Source organism: Elephas maximus, chromosome 5 (genome assembly GCF_024166365.1).
Source record: "Elephas maximus indicus isolate mEleMax1 chromosome 5, mEleMax1 primary haplotype, whole genome shotgun sequence".
NCBI lineage: Eukaryota > Metazoa > Chordata > Mammalia > Proboscidea > Elephantidae > Elephas > Elephas maximus.
In genome coordinates, this window is record NC_064823.1 from 108,207,114 (window position 1) to 108,232,785 (window position 25,672).

Genomic DNA, 25,672 nt, shown 5'->3' on the forward strand with positions numbered 1-25,672 from the left:
TAAAACTTTGTTAAGCTAATGCAGGCAATAGAATGAATGAGCCCACATGAATTACATACCCAAACCCACCCACTGCCATCAAGTCGATTGTGACTCATGATGACCCTATTGGACAGAGTAGAACAGCCCCAGAGGGTTTCCAAGGCTGTGATCTTTATGGAAGCAGACCGCCACATCTTTCTCCCGGACAGCCGCTGGTAGGTTCAAACCACAGACATTTAGGTTAGCAGCTGAGCACTTTAACCACTGCGCCACTAGGGCTACTGAATTATATAGTTTACCGAATATTTTATTTAAGCATAACATATATACCAAAAAAAAAAAAAGTGGCACATGCTATCAAGCATTTGCTTTAACTCCAGTCCTTCCTTACGAATGAGTAAATGAAGGCTTTGGCTAGGAGAGGAGCTTGGTGTGAAGTTACAACAATGCCTGGCAACAGTAGGCACTCAATAAATATTTGTTGAATAAATCATAAAGCTGTAAATATGTATTAAATATATTTCACACACTAATTCCATCTCTTAGGGATTTATTATGAAATCATTTGCCAAAGAGCAAATACCAAACCTATTACATGCCATTTGTCCCCAAGATACAAGCACTTTGAAGTACAGATACTTACTTATCAGCTCTTTCTCTGCCTCTGGTTATTGCTGATCCTCTTGGCTACTACATGGAGCCCTGTAATGTGGGGGTGGTAGAAAAATCCTCTGCTCCAGCATACAACACTCCAAAATACTTCTCCTTGCTCTGTGTGAAGTACATCTTTCCTTGATTTCCATCTCTCTGCTCTGTGAAGTTGCTGGTCTGTGCTGCATCCTGATAATATGAGCAGTTCTTATCATCCATAAGAACTGCTTATATGGGAAGTCCCTGGGTAGGAAAATGGTTAAGTGCTCAGCTATTAACCACGGAAGTTGGAGGTTCAAGTCCACACAGAAGTACCTCAGAAGAAAGGCCTGGTAATATCCTTCTGAAGGATCACAGCCATTGAAAACCCTGTGGAGTGCAGTTCTACTCTGACACGCATGGGGCCACCATGAGTCGAATCAATTCCGTGGCAAGTGGTTTTTCTGTTATTCTTCATAGTGGAATTTGGAGGGCAAAGAGCTACTTCTTGGGTGAACACATCAGAGGACAACCTTCACCTTGTAAGAGGTCACACTGTAGCACTCCCAAGCTCCTCCCTCCTGCCATAAGCACTGGATTTGATTGTTTAAATATGGGCTGGCACAGTGGTTAGAAGCACAGGCTGGTAACCAAAAGGTCGGCAGTTCAAATCCACCAGCCACTCCTTGGAAACCCTATGAGGCAGTTCTGCTCTGTCCTATAGGGTTTCTATGAGTCGGAATCAACTGGATAGCGACAGGCTAAATATAAATAAGGCTGCTGGACTGTGGTTCCTTTCTTTGGCCTCTATTTACTCCCACCATATAAATACAGTAAAACCTGGGAAAGCCAGAACCTGTGTAAGGTGGAAACCTGTCAGAGAAGGAAAACTCAAATATTTTCCACTAATCAAGAGCAACAGAAAAGTGGTAAGACTGCACCCTGTCAAAGGCTGAAAACTTGCAAGACCCAGAAAAACAAGGCAGTCCCGTGGAGTTCTCACAGATTTCACTGTATTAATGATACTATTGAGTCAAATCTTGATAGAACAGAGCGAAATAGTCATTAAACAAAACAGAGCAAAAAAACAAGGCTTTCTCTGATAAATGCCACCCAGTTTTAATTCTCCGGTTTTCTCTTAACATTAGATTTTTCCTATTTCTTCAGCTAGAAGTAATTAGTCTCACCTCTGAAAACTCTCACTGTGTTGCCCATATCTCTTTCATGGCATCTACTCTGTCCCTAAAGTAGGCCAAGCTCTGTGAGGGCAGGACCCCTGTCACTAAGGCCCCTTAGTGTAGTGCCTCGCTCAGAGCAGGCACATGTCTGCTATGGGGACAGAATGTTGTGTTGAGAGGCATGACAGCAAGCTGAGGTCCACAAGGGAGAATGTGGATGGAGTCAGCATCCCCTTTCCTTTACCTGCAGACAGAAGAGGGAGTTTCACGCTTCAGCCTTTGGGAGAAAAAGAACGTGGTACAGTAATCAGGCTATCCACGGTGTAACCAGTATGTACAGAAGTTGCCTAGGGACATTTAAGGGAGAGAGGAGAAGAAAGCCCGAAGTCAAAAGGATCTACCTCTAGCCATGTCTACTAAATGAGATAGTCACCATAGTTAAACCATCTTTTTGCCAAAATTTCATATCCTGTGGAAAAAAGTGGCTGTCTTACTGTCTTAATTATCTAGTGCTGCTGCTATAACAGAAATATCACGAATGAATGGCTTTAACAAACAGAAATTTATTCTCTCACAGTCTAGGAGGCTAGAAGTCTGAATTCATGGCACCAGCTCTAGGGGAAGGCTTTCTCTTTTGGTTCTGGAGGAAGGTCCTTGTCGTTAATCTTCCCCTGATCTAGTGTCTTCTCAGTCCAGGGCCCCCGGGTCCAAAGGATGTGTTCTGGTCCTGGCACTACTTTCTTGGTGGTATGAGTCCCCCTGTCTCTCTGCTCGCTTCTGTCTTTTATATCGCAAAAGAGATTGACTTAAAACACAACCCAATCTTGTAGATTGAGTCCTGCCTCATTAACATAACTGCCTCTAATCCTGCCTTATTAACATCATAGAGGCAGGATTTACAACACATAGGAAAATCACTTCAGATGACAAAATGGAGGACAATCACACAATGCTGGGACTCATGGCCTAGCCAAGTTGACACATATTTGGAGGAGGCACAGTTCAATCCATAACACCTACCTCTCTCTTGCAGCAAACTCTTTCTTTGACTATTTGTCATTTAAATGGTAGGTCTGCTTTACCTATCTTCCTGGCACTTAGTATTATTGTTGTTGTGTGCCGTCGAGTCAATTCCAACTCATAATGGCCCTATAGGACAGAATAAAACTGCCCCAGAGGGTTTCCTAGGCTCTGATCTTTAAGACAGCAGATCTCCAAGTCTTTTGCCCCACAGAGCCACTCAATCCAATCCAACCCCACTGGCTTCGAGTCGATTACCAACTCATAGCGACCCTATAGGGCAGAGTAGAACTGCCCCATAGAGTTTCCAAGGAGCGCCTGGTGGGTTTGAACTGCTGACCTTTTGGTTAGCAGCCATAACTCTTAACCACTATGCCACCAGAGTTTCTCCCACAGAACCACTAGTGGATTTAAATCGCTGATCTTTCTTTTAGCAGCTGAGTGCTTAATTTTTGCACCACCAGGGCTCCTGAGCACGTAGTATACGGGTGTGAAATAAAGAAAAAAACAAGTTTCTGCCATTCTCACCTTCAGTCTTTCTTTGACTACCCCTCGCTCCTTTCCCACGCCCACACCATATTCACACCAGTGGAAGAAAAGACTCTGGTGCTGGGGGATGTTTCTACAGATTGAGTCCAGGGCTCATGAGAGATCCAGCCAAGGCAAACACATGAGCCCACTTTCCACCTTACGTTTTCAAACAGTAGGAAAGAAACACATCAAATAGAGTCTCTGTGTCAGCATTTTACAAGGTGGCTGGTAAGAACCACGGATTCAGCCTTGGAAAGAACTTAATTTCCGAGTAACTTGATACCAAAGTTATTACTGAGGTGCAGTTCCTGCCAGCATAACAATGTAATACCCAAGACAGCATTTGAAAATCCAGCAAGAAATTTGTGCTTGAAAATGTGAATTAAATAGTTCTTGCAGGCTGCTCTTTGGCACTTTGTATTTTATCTGGCAAGTTGACTCAATGGGCACGTCTAAAATTTTCTCAGTTCTTATGAAGTGCTTAGATCAGGTGTCTGCTCCTCATCCGAAATGAGCATGCAGGCCTAAAGGCAAACACACTGCTGAGATGTTTCAAAATATCGGAGTTTCCCCAAAGATGAAGGAAAGGAGCAAATCTGGGCTCAGCGATTGAAGTGCTGGCCTGAATGTTCACCACTTCTTATCTTTTAGTAGTTTTTGCTTCAGAGAGCTGTCAAAGATAACCTCATTAGGATAAGGGGGCTTGCAGTACAAAGAAAGAGACACAGTTATTACAAAATACTCTTCCAAGAGTTGAGTTTAGTTGGCTAATGCCATAGCTCTTCACATCAACTTTCTTAATTATTGCTTTTTTTTTTTTTGGACTTGTTATTTTCGTTTTCTGGCTCAGGCTTTATATGCGATGAGAAACATGAGGAAATTCAAGATAGGCAAACAACCAAAGGAAGGATACAGAAGTGATGACTGGGCTTTATGTGAATGGAGGACTTGAACTTTCTTTTGGGGCTCTATTCTTTAGAATTTTCTAGATTTATGTGAAATGAATCAACTCAACTGGACCACTGTCCATTGTGATGCTACAGTAGACACTCTTGCTGAGCGTTGTTGTTACCTGCCATTGAGTTGGCCCTGGCTCATGGTGACCCCCTGCACGATGGGAACAGACAGTTGTGATCCATAGGGTTTTCACTGGTTGATTTTGGAAGTAGATAACCAGGCCTTTCTTCCTAGGCAGTGTTAGTCTGGAAGCTCCACTGACATCTGTTCAGCATCTTAGCAACACACAGATCTTCACTGATAGTTGAGCTATGGCCATGCCGAGGTGCATTGGCTAAGAATCAAACTAGGGTCTCCTGCATACAAAAACCAACCCATTGCTGTCGAGTTGATTCAGACTCACAACGGCCCTAAAGGACAGAGTAGAACTGCCCCCATAGGCTTTCCAAGGAGTGGCTGGTGGATTCAAACTGCCAGCCTTTTGGTTAGCAGCCAAGCTCTTAACCACTGTGCCACCATGGAAGGAGGGAATTCTACGACTGAACCACCACTGCCCCCTACTGAACTTCACCTGTTGTCTTATTAAAAAAAAAAAAAAATCATCTAATTTATAATGACCTAACTTATGGCCCCTGAGTTTCAAGCGGCCAGTGTTGGACAACCATGGGGACCTGATTTCACTAATGGGATTCTTATTACTTAAGGTTTTAAAAACCAGGTCCTTGTTTCTGAGAGTGAGAGTGAATTACATCCTCAGGGAAGGAAGAGGCAGAGAGGCAGGAAGCAAACATCTCAACTCCCATTGTCTGAGCTAGTGGAGGAGACCAGAGCCTTTCCATGACCTCCTTTTATGACCTGACTTTTTTTTTTTTATAACATACCTGTGAAGGAAGGCAGGCCACTGTCCCTCTCTGCTGTGGTGGTGATTGGTCAAGGGACTGAATGAAGAGAAAGACTAATGGGAACTGTATATGTGTTCATTCTTATTTAAAACCTGACTCAAATCAATGTACTCTCCATTTTATTGCCTTACCGGAATCAGTCCTGTCTGGTTGATAATAGATTTTTTTTAATACACTCAAGTTTGATTTAAAAGTAAGCTCTAGACATTAAGCACTTTAAAAAAGAAACCCAGAAGCACGTTTTTCTGCACAAACCAGTTACAAAGTTGAGAAGTGTTTCTAATTTGTTTGCTGTGTGATTCAGTTTTTCACTTTGTGAACCACATCAGAGAGACGTGGCACTTGTGTGTTGCTTGTGCGTGTTTTATTTCTTTTGATTCTACTTTGGTTGAGAAGACTGTAGGAAAAGATTTTCTGGCTTTCTTGCTCACTTGGTTACATTCTTATAAAGTTCTGATAGCCAGTTGCTCAGATAAGAAGTGACAAGGCAGAACTCTGGAAAGCATTAAAATTCTTTAAACCTAAGTCTAAGTCTTGAATACATTATTGAATTCTTTAATATCCTGATGGCTGACAGATTGACAGCTGCACATTTGGCATGCTTTTTTTTTTTTTTTTTAATTTTTCATTGCAGATTTATTTGGCAGTGTTCAGTAAATTTTGTAAACCTCCATCAAGTTTATTAATAAAGAGCCATTTTTAAAAAAAAATCCTTTATTCCAGTGTATTTGCACAACGCTGTGTAATCCAAGTTTATAGGTGATTTTTCCCAGATTACGTTTTCGGTTGGCACCTTCTTGACAATACAGGAGGAATACTTGTTTTACTAATCAAGAAGCTGTCTCCAATCCCTCTGTAGAAACGCCAACCAGCCTCACTGATGGTGCCTACATTTTTCATTCACTTAGTCATCCAGTAGGAATTTAATGAGAACTATTCTGTGCCATGCTGCTTTCCAAGTGCTGAGGATATACAAGTAAGGTCCCTGCCTGCAAGGAGCTCACCTTCTAGTGAGAGAGACACAGTAACAAGTAAACAAACAAGAAAAAGCAATTCATACAGTGATAAGTGCTATGAAGAAAGTAAACAAGATGATGTGGTAATGATTTGGAGAGGAGATGCTTCTTTAGGTAGGGTGGCAAGAGGAAGCCAGTTTCCTGGAGCTGCATTGGAAGGACATTTCCAATAGAGAAAATGGCAAGTGCAAAGGTCCTGAGGCAGGGACAACCTGGGTATGTTCAAGGAAGGACAACAAGGCCCTTGTGAGCAAAGGGGAGAGAGGTAAAAGGCTAAATGGGAGAGGTGGGAAGGCCTTTGAAGGCCATGCTAAGGAGTTTGAACTTCATTCTTAGTACAGTGGAAAACCGCCAGATAGTTGAGAGCAGAAAAGTAACATGATCTGATACACATTTAAAAAAAAAAAAAAAGATATTTTTTAGTTTCGTATTCAGAGAGTGAGCCTTCTGGCCTTGTCTTCCTTGGATTTCTCGTTTGGGTCTCATAACCCTCATTCAGTAAATAGAACACTGTTGTTTTTTTTTGTTTTTAATTCCTACCTGTGAGTCTTCAGTCTCAAGAGTTCTGTGATATTTAGTGACACAGAAAAAGTCCACTTCTAAAGATGAACATGTTTCTAAATTCATTAATTCTTCTGCCAGTAACCCCAACATTACTTTTAAAAACTTTTTACTGTAGTAAAATATATATAACAAAACAGTTGCCATTTCAGCCATTTTTACAGGTACAATTCAGTGTTAATGATCATGCCCCGCATCAAGACCATTTGGACTGGGCTACTACTTGACTCTGTACACACTATTCAATATGGAAGGGCCTTCAGACGTGATTTGTGTGCAGCAGAACCGTTAATTAAAAACAACTTAGCAATGGCTGACAATGTCTTTTCAAAGACTGTTCCATGAGTCAGCCCTTCCCCAGATTTTCCCATGGAGCAATGTTCACTACCTGGTTTAAGAAAAAAGGCACTACTTCTCCTGCTCTTGTCAAATGACAAAAATGAACACTGACATAAAAAAAAAATAGTAAGAACAATGTTTTTCCATTTAAAAGGAAGGTAAAAACAAGCTCACATCTTCCTGCTTGCTTCTGTATGCTGTGGATGGGAGCACCCACAGTGGCTAACACCTGTGTCTTATCACCCAGGCCAGTGAGAGGCGCGTCCACCTCATCGTGTCCCGCCAGGTCCGACAGCAGAGCCCTGACATCTTCCAGGAAGCGGGCTGGAACAGCAACGGCAGCTGCTCCCCAGGGCCTGGGGAAAGGAGCCACACTCACAAGGTGAGGCTCTACCAGGGCCATGTCCACTGCTCCTGCAAGCAGCTGTTTATCAGGGAGGCTGCATACTTAAACATTTCTAAGTATCATCTCTGGACTTTGTCACTTAAAGAAACACTGTTTGACTTGTCTTATAAAACTAAAAGCTCAAAGTGTCATCTTTATGACCTGGTGAGATGACGGGTGTCTTCCATCCAGGCAGGAGAGAGGAGGGTGTGGGAGAGTTTTGAAATGTGATCTCATAGATTGTGTATGGAAACCTGATTTCTAGTCTAAACCAAATAGATGTCAGGCTTTCAAAGAATCGTTTTCCTTATGGGCTGTTTTCCATTCACTATGAAATGAAACAAGAGGTTTGCCTGGTCTCTGGTTTTGGAATATTAAGGTAATCATTCCCCTGCTATTGTTAATTTTTTTCTTTTTTTACAGATGTCACAAAGTCAAATCTGTAGAGGGGCTGCGACTATCATTTAAACACGTGAAGCTCATGTAGTATTAGGGAGTGGTGAGGACTGGGCAAATCAGAGAGTACATGTCCTGGCTTATGGCATTCAAACCCAGTAAACACTGTGATCAAGCAGAATACATCTGTGGGCACAGTCCATGCTTCAGGCCACCAGTTTACTGCCTCTCTTTAAATGGGGTGACTCAGCCCAATTTCAACTTTTCTCTGTGGCTTCTGTTAAAAGTACTGCCTTAACCTTTCCATTTGGATGGGTGTCTAAGCAACACAAACCTTGCTTGTCCAAACCAAGAGTCCTATAAAAAAATTTTTTTTTTTCTATACCCCTGGCTTAATAGCCTATTGTGATGGCAGTGACCTTCTGTCAGTCATTTCTTCTGGAGTCTGGTTTCATTACCTGACTCGTAGCTAGAAAACTCTTACAAGCAGCCCATTCTTCTTGCAATAGAAATGAGGGAATAGCTCCTTTCTTCTACAGCAGGATATGCTTTGGCTTGGAATAACTCATGAGTTGAGTTTTTGAGCAATGTATGCTGAAACAAGAATCCAAATTTTGTTTTTGGAATATCTCTGCCTTATACTCTGTTAATTACACAGCCTACAAGGCTACCCTCCCTCCCCATTCTCTAGCCAGTCATGTCCCAAAAATCCATAAATTCTAGGTTTATTTACAATAAGTAATCAAGACAGATCCTGTACATCCTGCTAAAAATCCTATACAGAACCTGTACATTCTGCTAAAACATTTTATGGATAAGAACTAACTGATATATTTTTGCTAGTTAGCACATTTAAATTAAACTAATGGTATTTATTAGAGGAAAACTAGTTTATTCATTTAATAACTACTTAATTAATTCATCTTTAATTAACTATAATAATTAATTAAAAATGAGTCTTAATAACTAGAATAAATTAACTTCTAGTTAACTAAACTAATAATGAGGCCTCCAGTGGCACTGTGGTTTTATAATTCCTTCTGTCTAACCATCATGAGAGAAACTCTTGTGGCACATTGGTTAAGTGTTTGGCTGCTAACCAGATGTTGGCGGTTCAATCCCACCCAGCAGCTCTGCAGAAGAAAGCTCTGTTGACCTGCTCGGGTAAAGATTACAGCCTAGAAAACTCTGTGAGGCAATTCTGCTCTGTCTCATGGGGTCACTATGAGTTGGAATTGACTCGACTGGACCCAGCAACGATAACCATCATGAGTCACGGGAAGAGCAAGAAGAATCTAATCAAATTTTCCCTGCAACCCTCTGTCATATGATGGATTCCTAGAAAACTGATATAACAAAGTGGTCTAGTGGAAAACTGTAGTTATTTTCATTTTAATTTGTGGTTCTATCTGCCCTCTGAAATGCCCTCACCAGAAAAGAAACTAAGACATGCATGGCTCCTTGATGATTTAGTTTTTAATGTTTCTCCTAAGGTTTTGCTTTGTTTAGGAAACAGTGTAGCTTTTTAAAAGTAAGGGCTTAACTGATTGAAAGAAGTAAAGATTTGTGGGAGATACAGTTTTTATGTTAGCCAGTTGAAAAGTAAGGGAATGATAAGCACCAAATTAAAGAGCCCTGGCTAAAGCACTCGTCTGCTAGCCAAAAGGTCAGTGGTTCGAACACACCAGCTGCTCCACGGGAGAAAAGATGTGGCGGTCTGCTTCCATAAAGATTTACAGCTTTGGAAACTTTATGGGGCAGTTCTACTCTGTCCTACAGAATTGACTCGATGGCACTGGGTTTGATGGTGAAAAGATTAAGTGCTCAGCTACTAATGGAAAGGTTGGCAGTTGAAACCCACCAAGAGGCTCCTTGGGAGAAAGACCTGGTGATCTGCTGCCATAAAGATTACAGCTAAGAAAACTCCATCACATGGAGTTGCTATGGGTTACAATCGATGCGATGGCACCCAAGAACAAGCACCAGATTTAGGAGCGAGATTCTTCTGAGGGAGAGGAAGGGAACGTGACTGTGGAGAAGTCACAGAGGAACTTCAGCCGTACTTACAGCATTCATTTCTGATGCTGGGTTTCAAGGTACATGGGTGGGTCTTTCTGTTTTTTCCTTATGCCTTTTTGCATGTCTAAAATGTTCTTTTTTAAAAAACAAAAATAAATGTGATAATGTAAATATTTGTTTTAGCTGAATGATAAGTATACAGCTGCCCGTGATAATTTTTAATAAGCTTGATCTCTGTCACGATAAGTTATGTTTTTAAACATTAGGGAACATTCTGAGCAGTCCGAAGTAGGGAATGGTGAGTGGGGAGAAAACATAGAAGGAAAAATAAATAAATAAATAAACCTCTGTCATATTTAATTCTTTCCTTTCCCCAAAGTTAGGCAACTATGGGTTCGAAGGTTTCCTAGGGAGACTTGAGTTGTTCCATTCCTAAGCTGTGTCTGTCTCTGGTGGGGAAAGCAATGCCCATCGGAGACACAGGATTTGTGGCATCCCAGTCATTCATATTGAGCCTCTAAGTGTCAACCAAACATCTCTGTGTTCAGTGGCGGGTATCTGTGTGCACACTGCCAGCAAGGCCAGTAGCTGAGAACTGTGGCCCCCTGAGGAAGGGTAAGAGAAGACTTTGCTCTCCAGACATTTGTACCTAAAAGCATAGATAGCACATCTGTGCGGCCAGGAGGACAGAGGTCTCAGCAGTTGAGTCTTACATGTCATCTATTGTATTTGACAGAATTACTTTTGGGTTTGAGTTCTTTAGTCAGTGAGCAAGTTGAACTCTTTCTGGGAAAATTAGGAAATTAATCCTTTTGTTTGTTTTTCTGATAGTTACCTGATCTTTGATAAAGAAAGAAAATTCTTTATCATAAAAAAAAATATGTCATAGATTCCTTTAATTCACATGTTTAAAAATTACCTCTAAAGGCAGAGTGGTGTAGTGGGGACAGCATGGATTTAAAGTCAGACGTCCTGGGCTTCAGAGCTGATTCCTCCTCATGCTGGCTTTTTTCACTGATCAGATTTTTTAAAATGTTGCGTGTCAGCATGCCTGACTTCACACATTTCATTAGATACCAAATAATATTTCTTTCCTTCTCTGAAAAGAGTACCTGGCCAACCTGTACATTATTCAGCCAATATTTATTCACAAAAAAATAATTAAAGCTTCACTAATTCTTACTTACTGGAGTGCCAAGAGAGAAGCCATTCTGAATTATATTCAGAGTAATTCTGAAATATTTCATAAAGCATGTAATTTTGCCACTCTTAAATGAATTTAGTGACACATTTTTTGGACTAAAATTCACTTAGGTAAAAGCCATATTTTTCCTGTAATTCCATTTCTTTTAGCCAACTCTTCCAAGGATATGTGCATGATGACCCATTTCATAAATGACATCAGAGGGGACTTGAATGATTATCCTACTGCAAGATCTCATATACTGATTACCATTAAAAACCTCAATACTGGTAAAAGGATGCTCAAACTTGCTACATAGAAATCCAGTTAAATTATTGAAATATATTTTTCCACCTGGGCAAATATAACTATTGAAAAAACCTATATTGTGGGGAAATCACCATTTTCACAACATGCTAGTGAAATTATAAATGATATAATAACCTTTTTCAAAAGCAATTTATCAATATCTATCAAAATTTTAAATGCTTAGGCTCCTTGATTCAGCAATTCTACTTCTAGGACATTAACATAAAGAAATTAATTTGTACAAGTGTACAAATATGCATAAGAATGTTCATAGTGCCACTGTTTAATTTAGCATATAGCATTGAATTTTCTCAGTCCAGTGTTGTTGAATTGAAATCATAGTTCTCTGAATTAAATTGCTTTTCAAAAGTTGGTCCCCAATGCATCCAGTGTGTGTAATATACTTTTATGTATAAAATTAAAGGATATAACTGACTACATATTATTTACAACTGCTGGAGTAGGAGGAAAGATGGTAATTGGGGGAACCCGGGAAATGTAGTTGTTAGGTGTTGTCAAGTCAATTTCAACTCACAAGGACTCTATGTACAACAGAACAAAACACTGCCCAGTCCTGCACCATTCTCACAATCATTGCTATGTTGGAGCCCATTGTTGCAGTCACTGTGTCAGTTCATCTTGTTGAGGGCCTTTCTCTATTTCCTTGACCCTCTATTTTGCAAAGAATGATGTCCTTTCCCGGAGACTGGTCCCTACTGACAACATGTCCAAAGTAGGTCAGACGAAGTCTCGCCACCCTCGCTTCTAAGGAGCATTCTGGCCGTACTTCTTCCAAGATAGATTTGTTCATTCTTCTGGCAGTCTGTGGTATATTCAGTATTCTTCATTAACACCATAATTCAAAGGCATCAATTCTTGTTTGGTATTCCTTATTCATTGTCCAGCTTTCAACATGCATATGAGGTTATTGAAAATACTATGGCTTGGATCAGGCATTTCTTAGTTCTCAAAGTGACACCTTTGCTTTTTAACAGTTTAAAGAGGTCTTTTGCAGCATATTTGTCCAATGCAATGGGTCCTTTGATATCTTGACTGCTGTTTCCATGGCCATTGATTGTGGATTCAAGTAAAATGAAATTCTTGACAACTTCAGTATTTTCCATATTTATCATGATGTTGTTTAGTGACCCAGTCATGAGGATTTTTGTTTTCTTTATGTTGAGGGTATTCTGAACTGAAGGCTGTAGTCTTTGATCTTTATCAGTAAGTGCTTCAAGCACTCTTCACTTTTAGCAAGCAAGATTGTGTCATCTGCATATCACAAGTTGTTAATGAGTCTTCCTTCAATCCTGATGCCATGTTCTTCTTCATATAGCCCAGCTTCTCAGATTATTTGTTCAGCATACAGATTGAATAAGCATGGTGAAAGGATATAATCCTGATGCACACCTTTTCAAAAAATGTGATTTTAAACCATGCAGTATCCCCTTATTCTGTTCTAACAACAGTAGTATCTATGAAATTGATTACTAATTTTCTTTGAGGGGTTCTATGATTTGGTTACCTGCATATGTTAAAATGAGACTATTTAATAGAAATATGTTTTTCTTTAACTTAGGAAAAATTTCTGATATTAATGATTAAAAAGAATTTTAAGAAATTTTGACACACTCTTATCAGGAATAAATGACTCACTTGAAAAAATTGAGGTATAGTTCACTTTGTATGCTTGATATTTCTCCAGTGGTCTCCAGCCTGTTCCTTGCTCCAGTTTTACTGTCCCATTGCAAATGTAAATTTTCTCTGACTCAGCCTATAGAATTTGGGATAATGTAACTCTCTTGGGGAGGAGGATGGAGATGGGTCTCTCCATATGTCTTTCTCTGTGATTTGCAGGACCGCTATCATATGTTTATGCCATTTGGGTAGCTTTTGCATGTAGGAAATGCAAGCCCCCTTGAGAACAAGCCCACCATGTTTGTTTTTCTGTCTGTGCTTTCAGTCCCTCCACCCTGCGGTCACTTGTCACGAGAAGGTGGTAAGTGTCCGAAAAGACCCCAGCGAGTCCCTGGGCATGACCGTGGCCGGGGGAGCATCACATAGGGAATGGGATTTGCCCATCTATGTCATCAGTGTTGAGCCTGGAGGCGTCATAAGCAGAGACGGAAGAATAAAAACAGGTAAAAAGTAAAGAGACTTAAGGAACTAGGGTGGCAGATGATTTAGCATCTTGCTGGATTAGGTAACACTTTTCAAAATTATCAAGAGAATAGACGGGTGATCTGGCCAGGATATATCATTGTTACCCACTGATAATGATTGACTTGAGTAAAGTTGCTAGACTGGGTTTCACTCCTCTTAGTTTATGAAGCTTGATGTGAGCCACCTTGCCTGCTAGTAAAGCAGGAGCCTTCAAATAATCCCACAAATTAACCAGGGAGCGGATACAGTTCTGGAGGTTCCTGGGTGGTACAAACAGTTAACATGCTCAGCTGCTAACCAAAAGGTTGGAGGTTCAAGTCTACTCAGATGCACCTTGGAAGAAAGGCCTGGTGATCTACTTCTGAAGAATCAGCAACTAAAACTTACTGCTGCTATGGTTATTCTGTTTGAAAAAGATGATATTCAAGGGAGGTAGGAACATGGGAGGGAGACAAAAGAAAAGAGGGGGTGGGGGAAGTACGTATTTAGTTTCTCTTCCTATTCTGCAAGCAACTGGGTGGAAAATGATGAGATCAACCAAGAAGTGACTTGTTAGAGAACATGAGCTAAGGATTATACAATATGGTGTATGAAAAAGGTCAGCATGTAGTAGGTACTTAACCAATGGTAGCTATTACCACCTTTGCAATGAATAGAAATGCTGTTAATTCCTCTTTTCCACCTCTCGAAGAGCATAGTTCCAGGACTTTTTTTGTACCGTTACAGACTCTCCTGCCAGACACTTTCATGGGTAGTGTCTTATTCATGCGTTCATCCATATTTATTGAGAGCCTACTGCATGCCAGGCTCTGTGCAGGTGCTGGGAGCTTCTGCCAGGTGCTCCCCCCTCACACGAAAATCAAGAAACAAAAGGAGTGGAAAAGTAGACTTTCTTTCATTAAATAGTGAATACAGCTAATCTCCCTTCTTTCCTTCCTTCCTTGCTTCCTTCCTCCCTCCCTCCCTCCCTTCCTTCCTTTTTTCCATTCTTTTTTTTTTAAGATAAGAGGCAGATACCGATAAGTATGCTTTAGAAAACCCCAAGTGAGATTCCCATTGAGTTTCCTACTTGCACCTTGGAATGTGCACACTCTTTACCATTTGCTATATGAGAATCAGCCTCATGTCAATAGAAGAGAACAATGACATCCCCTTTGCCCTCACTAATGCCCTGCACTCCAGCCAGCCCCTGCCCCTTTGACTTTAAGGAGAAGTTACTATTTTCACCCTCACTCAGGATGGCTTCTGTTGTCTCTGGCCATCAGGTGACATTTTGTTGAATGTGAATGGAATTGAGTTAACGGAGGTCAGCCGGAGCGAGGCGGTTGCATTATTGAAAAGCACATCCTCCTTGGTGGTACTCAAAGCTTTGGAAGTCAAAGAACAGGAGCTCCTGGAAGACTGCGACAGCCCAGCAGCCCTGGACTCCAACCACAACCTGGCCCCACCCGGCGACTGGTCCCCCTCCTGGGTCACGTGGCTGGAATTACCACGGTGAGTCCCAACGTGACATCCCTGTGGAGGCACGGGAGGAAACAATTACATTTCTTAGGCCACTCTTGTTCCGATTCAGGGCACTAGCATCTTAATGAAACCCAGGCTTGGTTGTGGGACTATTGGTAATAATTCTGTCTTCCCTTTTGTAACTGAAAATGCACGCAAAAATCCTGGGACAGGAGCAAAAACCTGGATGTGGAAACACTGTTAAGCAGTCACATTGAGGAGCAGGCAGGTCTGCTGTGAACAGTTATGTGGATTGTTCATGAACCAAGGAACACAGCTTACAGAGAGAAGGGGAAGAAATCCAGCCTGTGTCCACATGCTCTGGAGCAGAGCTGTACCCCCCCCAGAGGAAGGCTCACCACTTCCTAATTTGCTAGGTGCAGTCTTGGGACCTTGCTTGGAGGACGACTCCATTCCATGGCTTTAGCTCTGCAGCATTCACATGGCCTATAAAGCAGTGCTGCAGAGCCCTTTGCCTCTGCCCAGATGTTGAAGCACGTGCTGGTTGGAAACATTTCTCAGACTATCTCTCCTGAGTTCCTGGTCCTGAAAAGTTCTGGTTTCAAAGTTCAGGGAAACATCTGGGTTGTAATTTTAGTGACATGTAACTAGAGCCTTACAATGAAGCATTTAATTGTCTCACACAAACACTCCAGGGAAAGATTTCTGGGCTGCCCTACTAAATGGCTATCTGAAGAAATTAAATATTCAAAGGGCAGATTCACTGGGGTTCGCTCACCTTTATCAGAGCATACTATTGACTTGGGGAAAAAACAAACAAAAAAAAAAATGCATTGCTGTCAATTCCAACTCATAGCGACCCTATAGGATAGAGTAGAACTGTCCCATAGGATTTCTAAGAAGCAGCTGATGGATTCGAACTGCTGACCTTTTTTTGATTAGCAGCCAAGCTCTTAACCACTGTGTCACCAGGGCTGCACTATTGACCTTACGAATTCCAAATGCGTGATTTAAATGTTAAAATATTAGAGTCATTGAAGATGATATGCCGGCATAGGTTAAATGAGCGAAAGCAGGATATTTGGTTTTAGTACACTTTTTTGAGGGTAGAGATAGATCTCTTTCTCATGTTTTTAATTTTAAATGAGGTTAAAAAATATATATTTGCCTCAAACACTAACTGACCTAGGTTCCTTTTTGAACCTTCACTTACTAGCTGATAAATTATTTTTTAAAATTGGTACACTTTTAAAAAATCTTTAAACATTTGATAACTGAGCGCTGAAGTAGTTTAAAGATCTTTCAACGTTTGAAAACGGTGTTCAAGGGGAAGGTGAGAGCCAGGCTTACTTAAAATAAAACTTTGTTTTAAAAAAATCTTTTTGAAACTGGAATCTATTGAGTCATTTTTAATTTTTTGTTTGAAAGCTATTTTGTCATATAATCAAAGTTTCTTGTTACTCATTCATTTAAAACGGATAAATTTGAGAAGCCTTTTACTCCAAAGACACCAAAGAGTGGCTTTCTTTCCTTTTCCCTTTTGTCACTTGTCCTTGGTAGCAGCACTTCTGTTCTCTTGCTGGAAGTGTGGTCTAGATTTTTCTCCTTTTCTCTGCAAGGAGAGTAGAACAGAAGTGTAAAATGGTGCCAGCACAGAAGACACCGATTTCAAATCACCTTGGCAATTCTCAGTTTCCTTCATTTCCTCCTCTACCCACAGGTGATAAAATAAACACAATACAAAAATACAAATAGTACCAAAGGGAATATATAGAATGAAAAGTAAGTCTTCTTTGCACCCTGTACCCTGGATGCTCCCCAGCAGCAACCTCTGTTACCAATTTCTTGCGTATTTTTCCGAGTAGCGTCCATGTCAGGGTTTGGCAAACTTTTTCTGAAAAGGGTCAGATAGTTTAGGCTTTATGTTCTCTGTCACAACTATTCAATTCTGTTGTAGCATGAAAGCAGCCATAGGTGATACATAAATGAGTAGGCATGGCTGTGTTCCAATAAAACTGTATTTACAAAAACAGGTGATGGGCTGAGCTGTAGTTTGCTAATCTCCATTCAATACATATATGTACATACAACACACACGCACATACACACAAATACAAGGTAGCATACACACTGTTATATACCATGTTTTCTTTTTTAATCTAACAGTATACCTGGGTATCATTTCATATCAGTACATACAGAGCTGCCAATTCTTTTTTATGGCTGAGTAATATTCTATTGTATAGATGTACTGTATTTATTTAACCAGTTCCTAATGGTACTGGACACTTAAATTGTTTTGCACCTTCTACTTTGACAAGCAATGCTGTAATGACTATCACTGTGCATTCCTCACGGACAAGTGCATCTGAGGGCAATTTTTTAAAAAATGGAACCACTGGGTTGAATAATAGCTTTCATAGTCCATAACATCATTATCTGAAAAAATTAATACTGCTCTGGTTGGGGGTCTGCTTACTCTTGTTAGAGTATTTTGTATGTCTTTGGATGGTATGTTCATGTTCAGCAGAGCTTCATCTAAGGAAACCTTGGGTAGTCCAGGCTGAGGATATGTCCCCCCGATCAACGTGACATTTATCTCAGCCAGGAAGCCCAAGGCTACCACCAGCCTGAGACCACTCTTTATGCTAATTTCTTAGTTTGGAGTTTCTCGGATCACACAAATAGATTAAACTCAAATTCCAAACCTTCATGAACAGCAAATCTATTGTTATAAATCCTTAGTAGGCGGCTTTTTTTTCTTTAAATATATAACCTCAGTCCAGAGCCCAGGATAGTCCTGTAATGGTGGACAGATCCCCTTTTCCCTCAGTCATCTTTTTGTGGCTTTGAGGGTTTGAAGTGTTCTTAGTATCACCTTCCTACCTTCCTTAGGCCCAAGCTTTCATTTCCTGACCCTACCTGACCGTGAAAACCCAAGCCTCTCGTTACTGCTATAGCCTGGACTCCTCAAAAAGTACAGCCTAAGGCAAAGAAATTATGTTGTAATTGTTAGCTACTGTCGAGTCAGCCCCCTACTCATGGTGACCCTATATGCACAATGGAATGAAGTGCTGTCCTATCTTGTGCCACCCCATAACCGGTTGTGGATGGGACCATTGTGATCCGTAGGGTTTCCATTGGCTGATTTTTTCAGAAGTAGATCACCAGGCCTCTCTTCCTAGTCCATCTTAATCTGGAAGCTCGACTGAAACCTGTTCAGGATCATAGTAACACGCAAGCCTCCACTGACAAAGTGGTCATGCCTGTGCTTGAGGTACATTGGCTGGGAATAGAGCCTGGGTCTCCCACATGGGAGGCAAGAATTCTACCACTGAACCACTACTGCACTGATTTTTACTTATTAGGGAATGTGATTCCAGAGAACAGAGTTGAGGAAACAGGAATCAGTCTCTGTTTCCTTATAGTTCAACATTCATATCTTTCTCCTCTGACAAACTGGGCCATGGGAGCCCTGCCAACAGCCAGTGTGCCTGTTTCTGATGTTCCTGTGTGAATTGGGTGGTTTTGCCCTTCAGAGTGGTCACTCACTTTGGACCGCTGCCTGGGGCTACACTCTTCAGCCGTGAGTGTCCTCTGACTCCTCTCTGACTTTCGCTGCCTTTGACAGCTCTCCCTCATGTACTGTGACTCTTAGTTTTGTTTAAGATAGAGTTTGCATTTCTGTTTCCAGGTCTCCTAGTTGCTTTTTGAAGCAACTAATTTTTTTTTTTTTAATTGTACTTTAGATGAAGTTTTATAGTATAAACTAGTTTCTCATTAAAAAGTTAGTACACATATTGTTTTATGACATTGGGTAACAATCCCACCACATGTCAACACTCTCCCTTCTCAAACTTAGGTTCCCTATTACCAGCTTTCCTGTCCCCTCCTGCCTTAAAGTCCTTGCCCCTGGGCTGGTGTGCCCCGTTAGTCTTGTTTTGTTTTATGGGACTGTCTAATCTTTGGCTGAAGGCTGAACCTCAGGAATGACTTCATTACTGAGCTTAGAGGATGTCTGGGGGCCATGCTGTTAGGGTTTCTCTAGTCTCTGTCAGGCCAGTAAGTCTGGCCTTTTTTTTTTGTGAGTTAGAAATTTGTTCTACATTTGTCTCCAGCTCTGTCCAGGACACTCTATTGTGATTCCTGTCAGAGCAGTCAGTGGTGGCAGCAGGGCACCATCTCGTTGTACTGGACTTACTTTGGGGGAGGCTGTGGTAGTTGTGGTCCATTAGTCCTTTGAACTAATCTTTCCCTTGGATCTTTAGTTTTCTTCATTTTCCCTTGCTCCCGAAGAGGTGAGACCAGTGGAATATCTTAGATGGTTGCTCACCGGCTTTTAAGACCCCAGACGCTACTCACCAAAGTAGAATGTAGAACATTTTCTTTATGAACTATGTTACGCCAGTTGAGCTGGATGTTCCCTGAGATCCTGGTCTCCACAGACCTCAGCTCAGCAATTTGGTCCCTCAGGGAGTTTGGATGTGTCTGTGGAGTTTCCAGGAAACCCTGGTGGCACAGTGGTTAAGAGCTACAGCTGCTAACCAAAAGGTCGGCAGTTTGAATCCACCAGGCACTCCTTGGAAACTCTATGGGGTAGTTCTGCTCTTTCCTATAGGGTTGCTATGAGTCAAAATCTACTTGACAGCAATGGGCTTGATTTTTTTTTTTTTTTTTGGTTATGGAGCTTCCATGACCTTGCCTTGTACAAGTTCTGTTTGCTTCCCCAGTATTCTGTACTGTCTTACCCTTCACCAGAGTTACAACTTATCTGTTGTCTCTTTAGTGTTTTTCCATTCTCACCCCTCCCCTCCCTCATAACCATCAAATATTGTTTCTTTTTTGTGTGTAAAGTTTTCATGAGTTTTTACAGTAGTAGTCTCATACAATATTTGTCTTTTTTGATTGGCGTATTTCACTGAGCATAATGACTTCCAGATTCATCCATGTTATGACATACTTCACAGATTCATCATTGTTCTTTATCATTGCGTGATACTCCATTGTGTGTATGTACCACAGTTTGTTTATCCATTCATCTGTTGTTGGGCATCTAGGTTGTTTCCACCTTTTTGCTATTGTGAACAATGCTGCAGTGAACATGGGTGTGCATATGTCTAGTCATGTAATGACTCTTATTTCTCTAGGATATATTCCTAGGAGTGGAATTGCTGGATCATATGATATTTCTAGCTTTCTAAGGAAGTGCCATATCATTTTCCAAAACGGTTGTATCATTTTACATCCCCACCAGCAGTGCATAAGAGCTCCAGTCTCCCTGCAGCCTCTCCAACATTTGTTATTTTGTGTTTTTTTTGATTCATGCCAGTCATGCCAGGGTGAAATGGTATCTCATTGTGATTTTGCTTTGCATTTCTCTAATGGCTAGTGATCACAGTCGTTTCCTCATGTGTTTGTTGGCCACTTTAATGTCTTCTTTGGTGAAATATCTGTTTATTTCCTTTGCCCATTTTGTAATTGGATTATTTGTCTTTGTATTGTAGAGGTGTTGTATATCCCTGTAGATTTTAAAGATTAGACCTTTGTCTGATTTGTGATAGCCAAAATTTTTTTCCCAGTCTGTATGTTCTCTTTTTACTCTTTTGATGAAGTCTTTTGATGAGCATAAGTGTTTATTTTTAGAAGATCCCAGTTATCTAGCTTATTTTCTGGAGTTTGTGTGTTGTTAGTTATGGTTTGTATCCTGTTAATGTCATGTATTAGGGCCCCTAGAGTCGATCCTATTTTTTATTCTATGAACTTTATACTTTTTGCTTTATATTTAGGTCTTTGATCTATTTTGAATTTGTTTTTGTGTATGGTGTGAGGTGTACGTCCTGTTTCATTTTTTTGCAGATGGACATTCATTTTTGCCAGCACAATTCGTTAAAAAGATTGTCTTTTTCCCATTTGATTGACTTTGGGCTCTTGTTGAAGATCAGGTGACCATAGGTGGATGGATTTATATCTGGGCTCTCAATTCTGTTCCACTGGTCAATGTTTCTGTTGTTGTACCAGTACCAGGCTGTTTTGACTACTGTAGCTGTATAGTAGGTTCTGAGGTCAGGTAGTGCGAGTCCTTCTACTTTATTCTTCTTCTTCAATAGTGCTCTACTTATCGGGGAGAAGCAACTAATTTTTAAAAGCAGAAGGAAACACAATCACTGTGTGATTCTGAGATCTGAAGTAGGTCCACCTTGGCCTTTTCTGAAAGTCCTTGATATTCAGTCATGCCTCCTATATTAGGACCTCAGGTAGGATCAGCATATGACCTCCCAGTTGTAGCACTGCTTCAGTTTTCATGGGAAAGGGATCCACTGACATCTCTGTCTTGTTTGGACAGAGCCTCAAAGACTCAGCTTCTCCCTGATTGATCAAATGCCATTGACTTAAATGTCTTTAATCATCTGGTATGACCAAAAGTCATTTGCCCAAACTGCTAGCGATTTACGAAGGCTGCAAACAGATTAAAAAAAAAAAAAAAAAATTCACCAAGAAGAAATTTCTCTCCAAGTTAACAAATCTACTTGGCCAAACATTTTTCCCTTTTGTATAACAGCTTTTTGAGCAAATTTATTTCCCCTAGAGTATGACCCAGCCAATTAAACATTTATGTTAACCCTATCAATGAAGAAAAATGATACAGCATGTGAGCTGATCTAGAAACAGGAAATCCATTGTAATCATGTCCTCAGCTGCAGTCTAACACACGGAGAAGAATATGCATGAAGAGGGTGGCATTAGTATGCTGAACCAGTGGGTGTCAGATATTGGGCACTGGCGGAGAGAGTAAACGTGGGTTATAAAGGAAAATGCAAATGTGTTTCCCCCAATCAATAGTGCATTGTGTGCCACCTGGGCAGCAGCTCCAGACTGTGCCTTTTACTTATACAAATTCTCAGATGCCATTCAGTTGGAGGTGATTCAGAAAGCACTGAAGACCCTCTGCTGTATTGTCTGTTGGCTCTCGGGCCCATACTCCACATCTGGAAGTCTTTGAAAACATGCTCTCATCTGGACAAGAATGATCATAATACACATTCATTCCTTTCTCCTCTTGTCTAAGAAGTTAACCTTTTACTTTTCTGAAATTCTGAACATTCTCATGAAGCTCGTCTATACTGACTAGCAGGGAAGCAGATAGCAGTTTTTTGCTTTTCAAGCCATTGTGTCTTTAAAGACCTGACAGTAATTCACAATATGAAGATTCAAAGTTGCTCCCTTTGAAGGAGATGCTACCATAATTTCCTCACACAAGTATGATCAAAGGCTGGATTCCAAAGAGCAACAGTGGTAAACAGGGCTTCAAGGCTCACAGGCTGGAGAGCTTGGTTACAGAATGTCTCTGGGGGTAGCAGGAGGCAGAAGAGACATGGAATACAAGGGACCGTCAGGGGACAGGGTTAAGAGCTACGGCTGCTAATCAAAAGGTCGACAGTTCAGATCCACGAGCTGCTCCTTGGAAACCCTTTGGGGCAGTTCTACGCTGTACTGTAGGGTCACTATGAGTCAGAATCAACTCGACAGCAATGGGGGGGGGGGCGGGGGGCCAGGAGACAGGGCACAGTTGCTGGGTCATGAGCACCTGGACACATTTCTTAATGGTGATTCAGTGTCACAAGTATCTGTCATCTGGGGAGAACAAAGCAGGATGGGCTGAACAGGTCCCATAAGGGCAAGCTTCTTCAGGTATAGACCTGGTCTCCCTCGTCATTAATATTGGAGAAACACGACAACACTTAGACCAGATAGTCCAATTGCCTCTGCAAACGTGTCTGCAAGTCCGTCTGCCCGACGACCTCAGTATTAGTTTTTTTTTTTTTAGTCAAACAACTTGTACATTTTAACTGTAAGGTACATCCACACCATGGAGTAATAATGGTAACAACTGCAGCAGCAGCTAATACTTACCTAGCCCTTTCAATGTGCCAGGCAGTCTTCTAAGAGCTTGGTATGTTCTTTACATTTTCACTCGTTTAAAACTCACAACAACCCTGTGATTTAGGTACTAATATTATCCCCATGTCAAAGATGGGAAACTAAAGCACAGAGTGGTTATTACATGGCTATAAATAGGCAGAGCTGGGATTTGTACCAGGATGTCTGGTTTTGGAGGCTGTGATCAAATTATGCAATACTAAATTTGGTAAGAATTTTTTAACAGGATGTTAACCTGTATTTAGTTTTTATAATTTGAGTTTAGGAGTCCTGGGTGGTGCAAATGGTTAACATTTTCAACTCCTAACCAAAAGGTTGGAGGATGGTACACACCAGAGGCACCTGGAAGAAAGGCCTGGTGATCTACTTCTGAAAAATCAGCCATTGAAAACCCTATGGAACACAGTTCTACTGAAACACATGGGGTTGCCATGAGTCAGAACAGACTCGACGGCAATGGGTCGGGTTTGTGCGGGGGGCGGGGGCAGTCATTTAGGCGGCCGTCTCAGTTATCTAGTACTCTTGTAATAGACATACCACAAGTGGATGGTTTTAAACAACAGAAAGTTACTTTCTTACAGTTTAGGAGGCTAGAAGTCCAATTTCAGGGCACTGGCTCCAGGGAAAGGTCCTTTCTCTGGTCCCTGGGGGAAAACCTCTTTTAGTTTCAGTAGATCTGGCATTTTTTGATTCCTTGGTGATCTTCAAGTGGCATCTATGTTTCTGCTATGCCTAATCTGCTGTTTTTATAACTCAAAGTCAAGTTGGTTTAAGACACACCCTACACTGATGTGGCCTCATTGACTTGACAAAGAAAACCCTATCCAGATGGGATTACATCCACAGGTATATGGGTTAGGATTCCAACATATATTTGGGGGAACATAGTTCAATCCATAACATTCCACCCTTTGGCCCCCCAAAATTCATAACTTTCCCATATGCAAAACACATTTATCCTGTCACACCACTCCACTCCCCATTCCCACTGAGTTGATTCTGACTTACAGTGACCCTACAGGACAGAGTGGAGCTATCCCGTAGGGTTTCCAAGGCTGTAATCTTTACGGAAGCAGACTGCCACATCTTTCTCCTGCAGAGTGCTGGTGGGTTTGAACTGCTGACCTTTCAGTTAGCTGCTGAGCACTTTAACCAGTGTGCCACCAGGGCTTCTGTTTATTCTATCACATCATCCCAAAAGTCTTATCCCATTCCAGCATCAGCTCTAAGTCCAAAATCTCATCTTCTGAATCATCTGTGTTGCTTTAACAGAAATACCACAAGTGGGTGGCCTTAACAGACAGAAATTTCTTTTCTCACAGTTTAGGAGGCTAGACGTCTGAATTCAGGGTGCCAGCTCTAAGGGAAGGCTTTTTCTGTCGACTCTAAAAGTTCCTTGTCTCTTCTGAGCTTCTCCTGGGCAATCTTCATGTGGCTTGACATCTCTCTTACCCCATTTCTACTCTTGTAAGTTACTTGTTTAATCTCTTTTATTTCTCAAAAGAGATTAACTCAAGATACACCCCACATGAATCCTGTTTCATTAACATAACAAAGACAACACATTCCCAGATGGGATTATAACCACGGGCATAGAGGTTAGGGTTTACAACACATATTTTGGGGGGACATAGTTCAAACCAAGTATGGGTGAGGCTCTGGGTGTATTCCATGCTGGGGAAAAATTCCTCTCCATCAGTGGACCTGTGAAACCTAGAATACAAGTTACCTGCTTCTAAAGTACAATGGTGGAACAAATGCAAAGTAGACATTTCCATTACAAATGGAATAAATCAGAGGGAAAGAAGTGTTCATGGGCACCAAGCAAGTCTAAAATCCAGCAGAACACATTATATTCTCTATCAAGACTTGAAAATAATCCTCTCTTCTATGGGACCATCTGGGTCCAGACTCTGGGTGTTGGCCATGCTCTTCAGTTTCTGGGTAGAGGCCCCTCAACCCTGGACATCAGCCTCACCTTTCAGGTCCACTAGGACACCAACCCAGCCCCCTCAACCCGAGGTGGCTCCATTTTCCTGGCCCTTGGGCATGGCAGCCCCACCCTCTACACCTTGGGCAAAGTCCTTATTTTCTGGCTCTTGGGCATGGCAGCCCCATCCTCTTGGCCCACCTGAACTGCAGCCCCACACTCTAGAACCAAGATGGTAAAGATCTGACTCTTTAAAACCTTTGAATCCCCCCCCCCCCCGCTTTGAAATGACGACAGCCCTGCCCTCCATGCTGCCTTCAACTGTTGCGCTAGTCATCCAACTATTCCTGAGATGGTGCCTTCCTTTTCTTGGAGATCAACAGATGTTTGCAACCCTAATCACACCATTAGCCTTCTTCCTGCCTTTAGCACTCCAGGAGGTACAGCTTTCCTTCGATTTATACTGTCTCTGTCCCTTTCACTCTAAACTGATGAGATTTCTGCTGCAATGGTCTATTAGATCCATCAGTCACAAGCTTAATCTCTCCAACAAATTGAGTAGTGCTTCCTTCTCAGTGTCTAATCTGCTCTTTTTATATCCCAAAGGGGAGTAGGTTTAAGACACATGCTATACTGATCTGGCCTCATTAACATAAGAAATAAAACCCCATTCCCAAATGGGATTACATCCACAGGTGTATACGAGTTAGGATTCCACCACGTTTTGGATGGACGCAATTCAATCCATAACAGCGGTTTGGCTGGACTT

At 41.4% G+C, this 25,672-nt stretch overlaps 1 protein-coding gene across 4 annotated transcripts in view; it reads left to right on the plus strand.

The window, feature by feature from the left end:
- Positions 1-25,672, plus strand: part of LNX1 (ligand of numb-protein X 1) — a 241,715-nt gene that overhangs the window by 208,121 nt on the left and 7,922 nt on the right. For all 4 annotated transcript variants that reach the window (XM_049886899.1, XM_049886898.1, XM_049886897.1 and 1 more), the window contains 3 exons: positions 7,364-7,498; positions 13,372-13,549; positions 14,837-15,065. In XM_049886899.1, the coding sequence (XP_049742856.1) occupies positions 7,364-7,498; positions 13,372-13,549; positions 14,837-15,065 (542 nt within the window). The remainder of the gene's footprint in view (positions 1-7,363; positions 7,499-13,371; positions 13,550-14,836; positions 15,066-25,672) is intronic.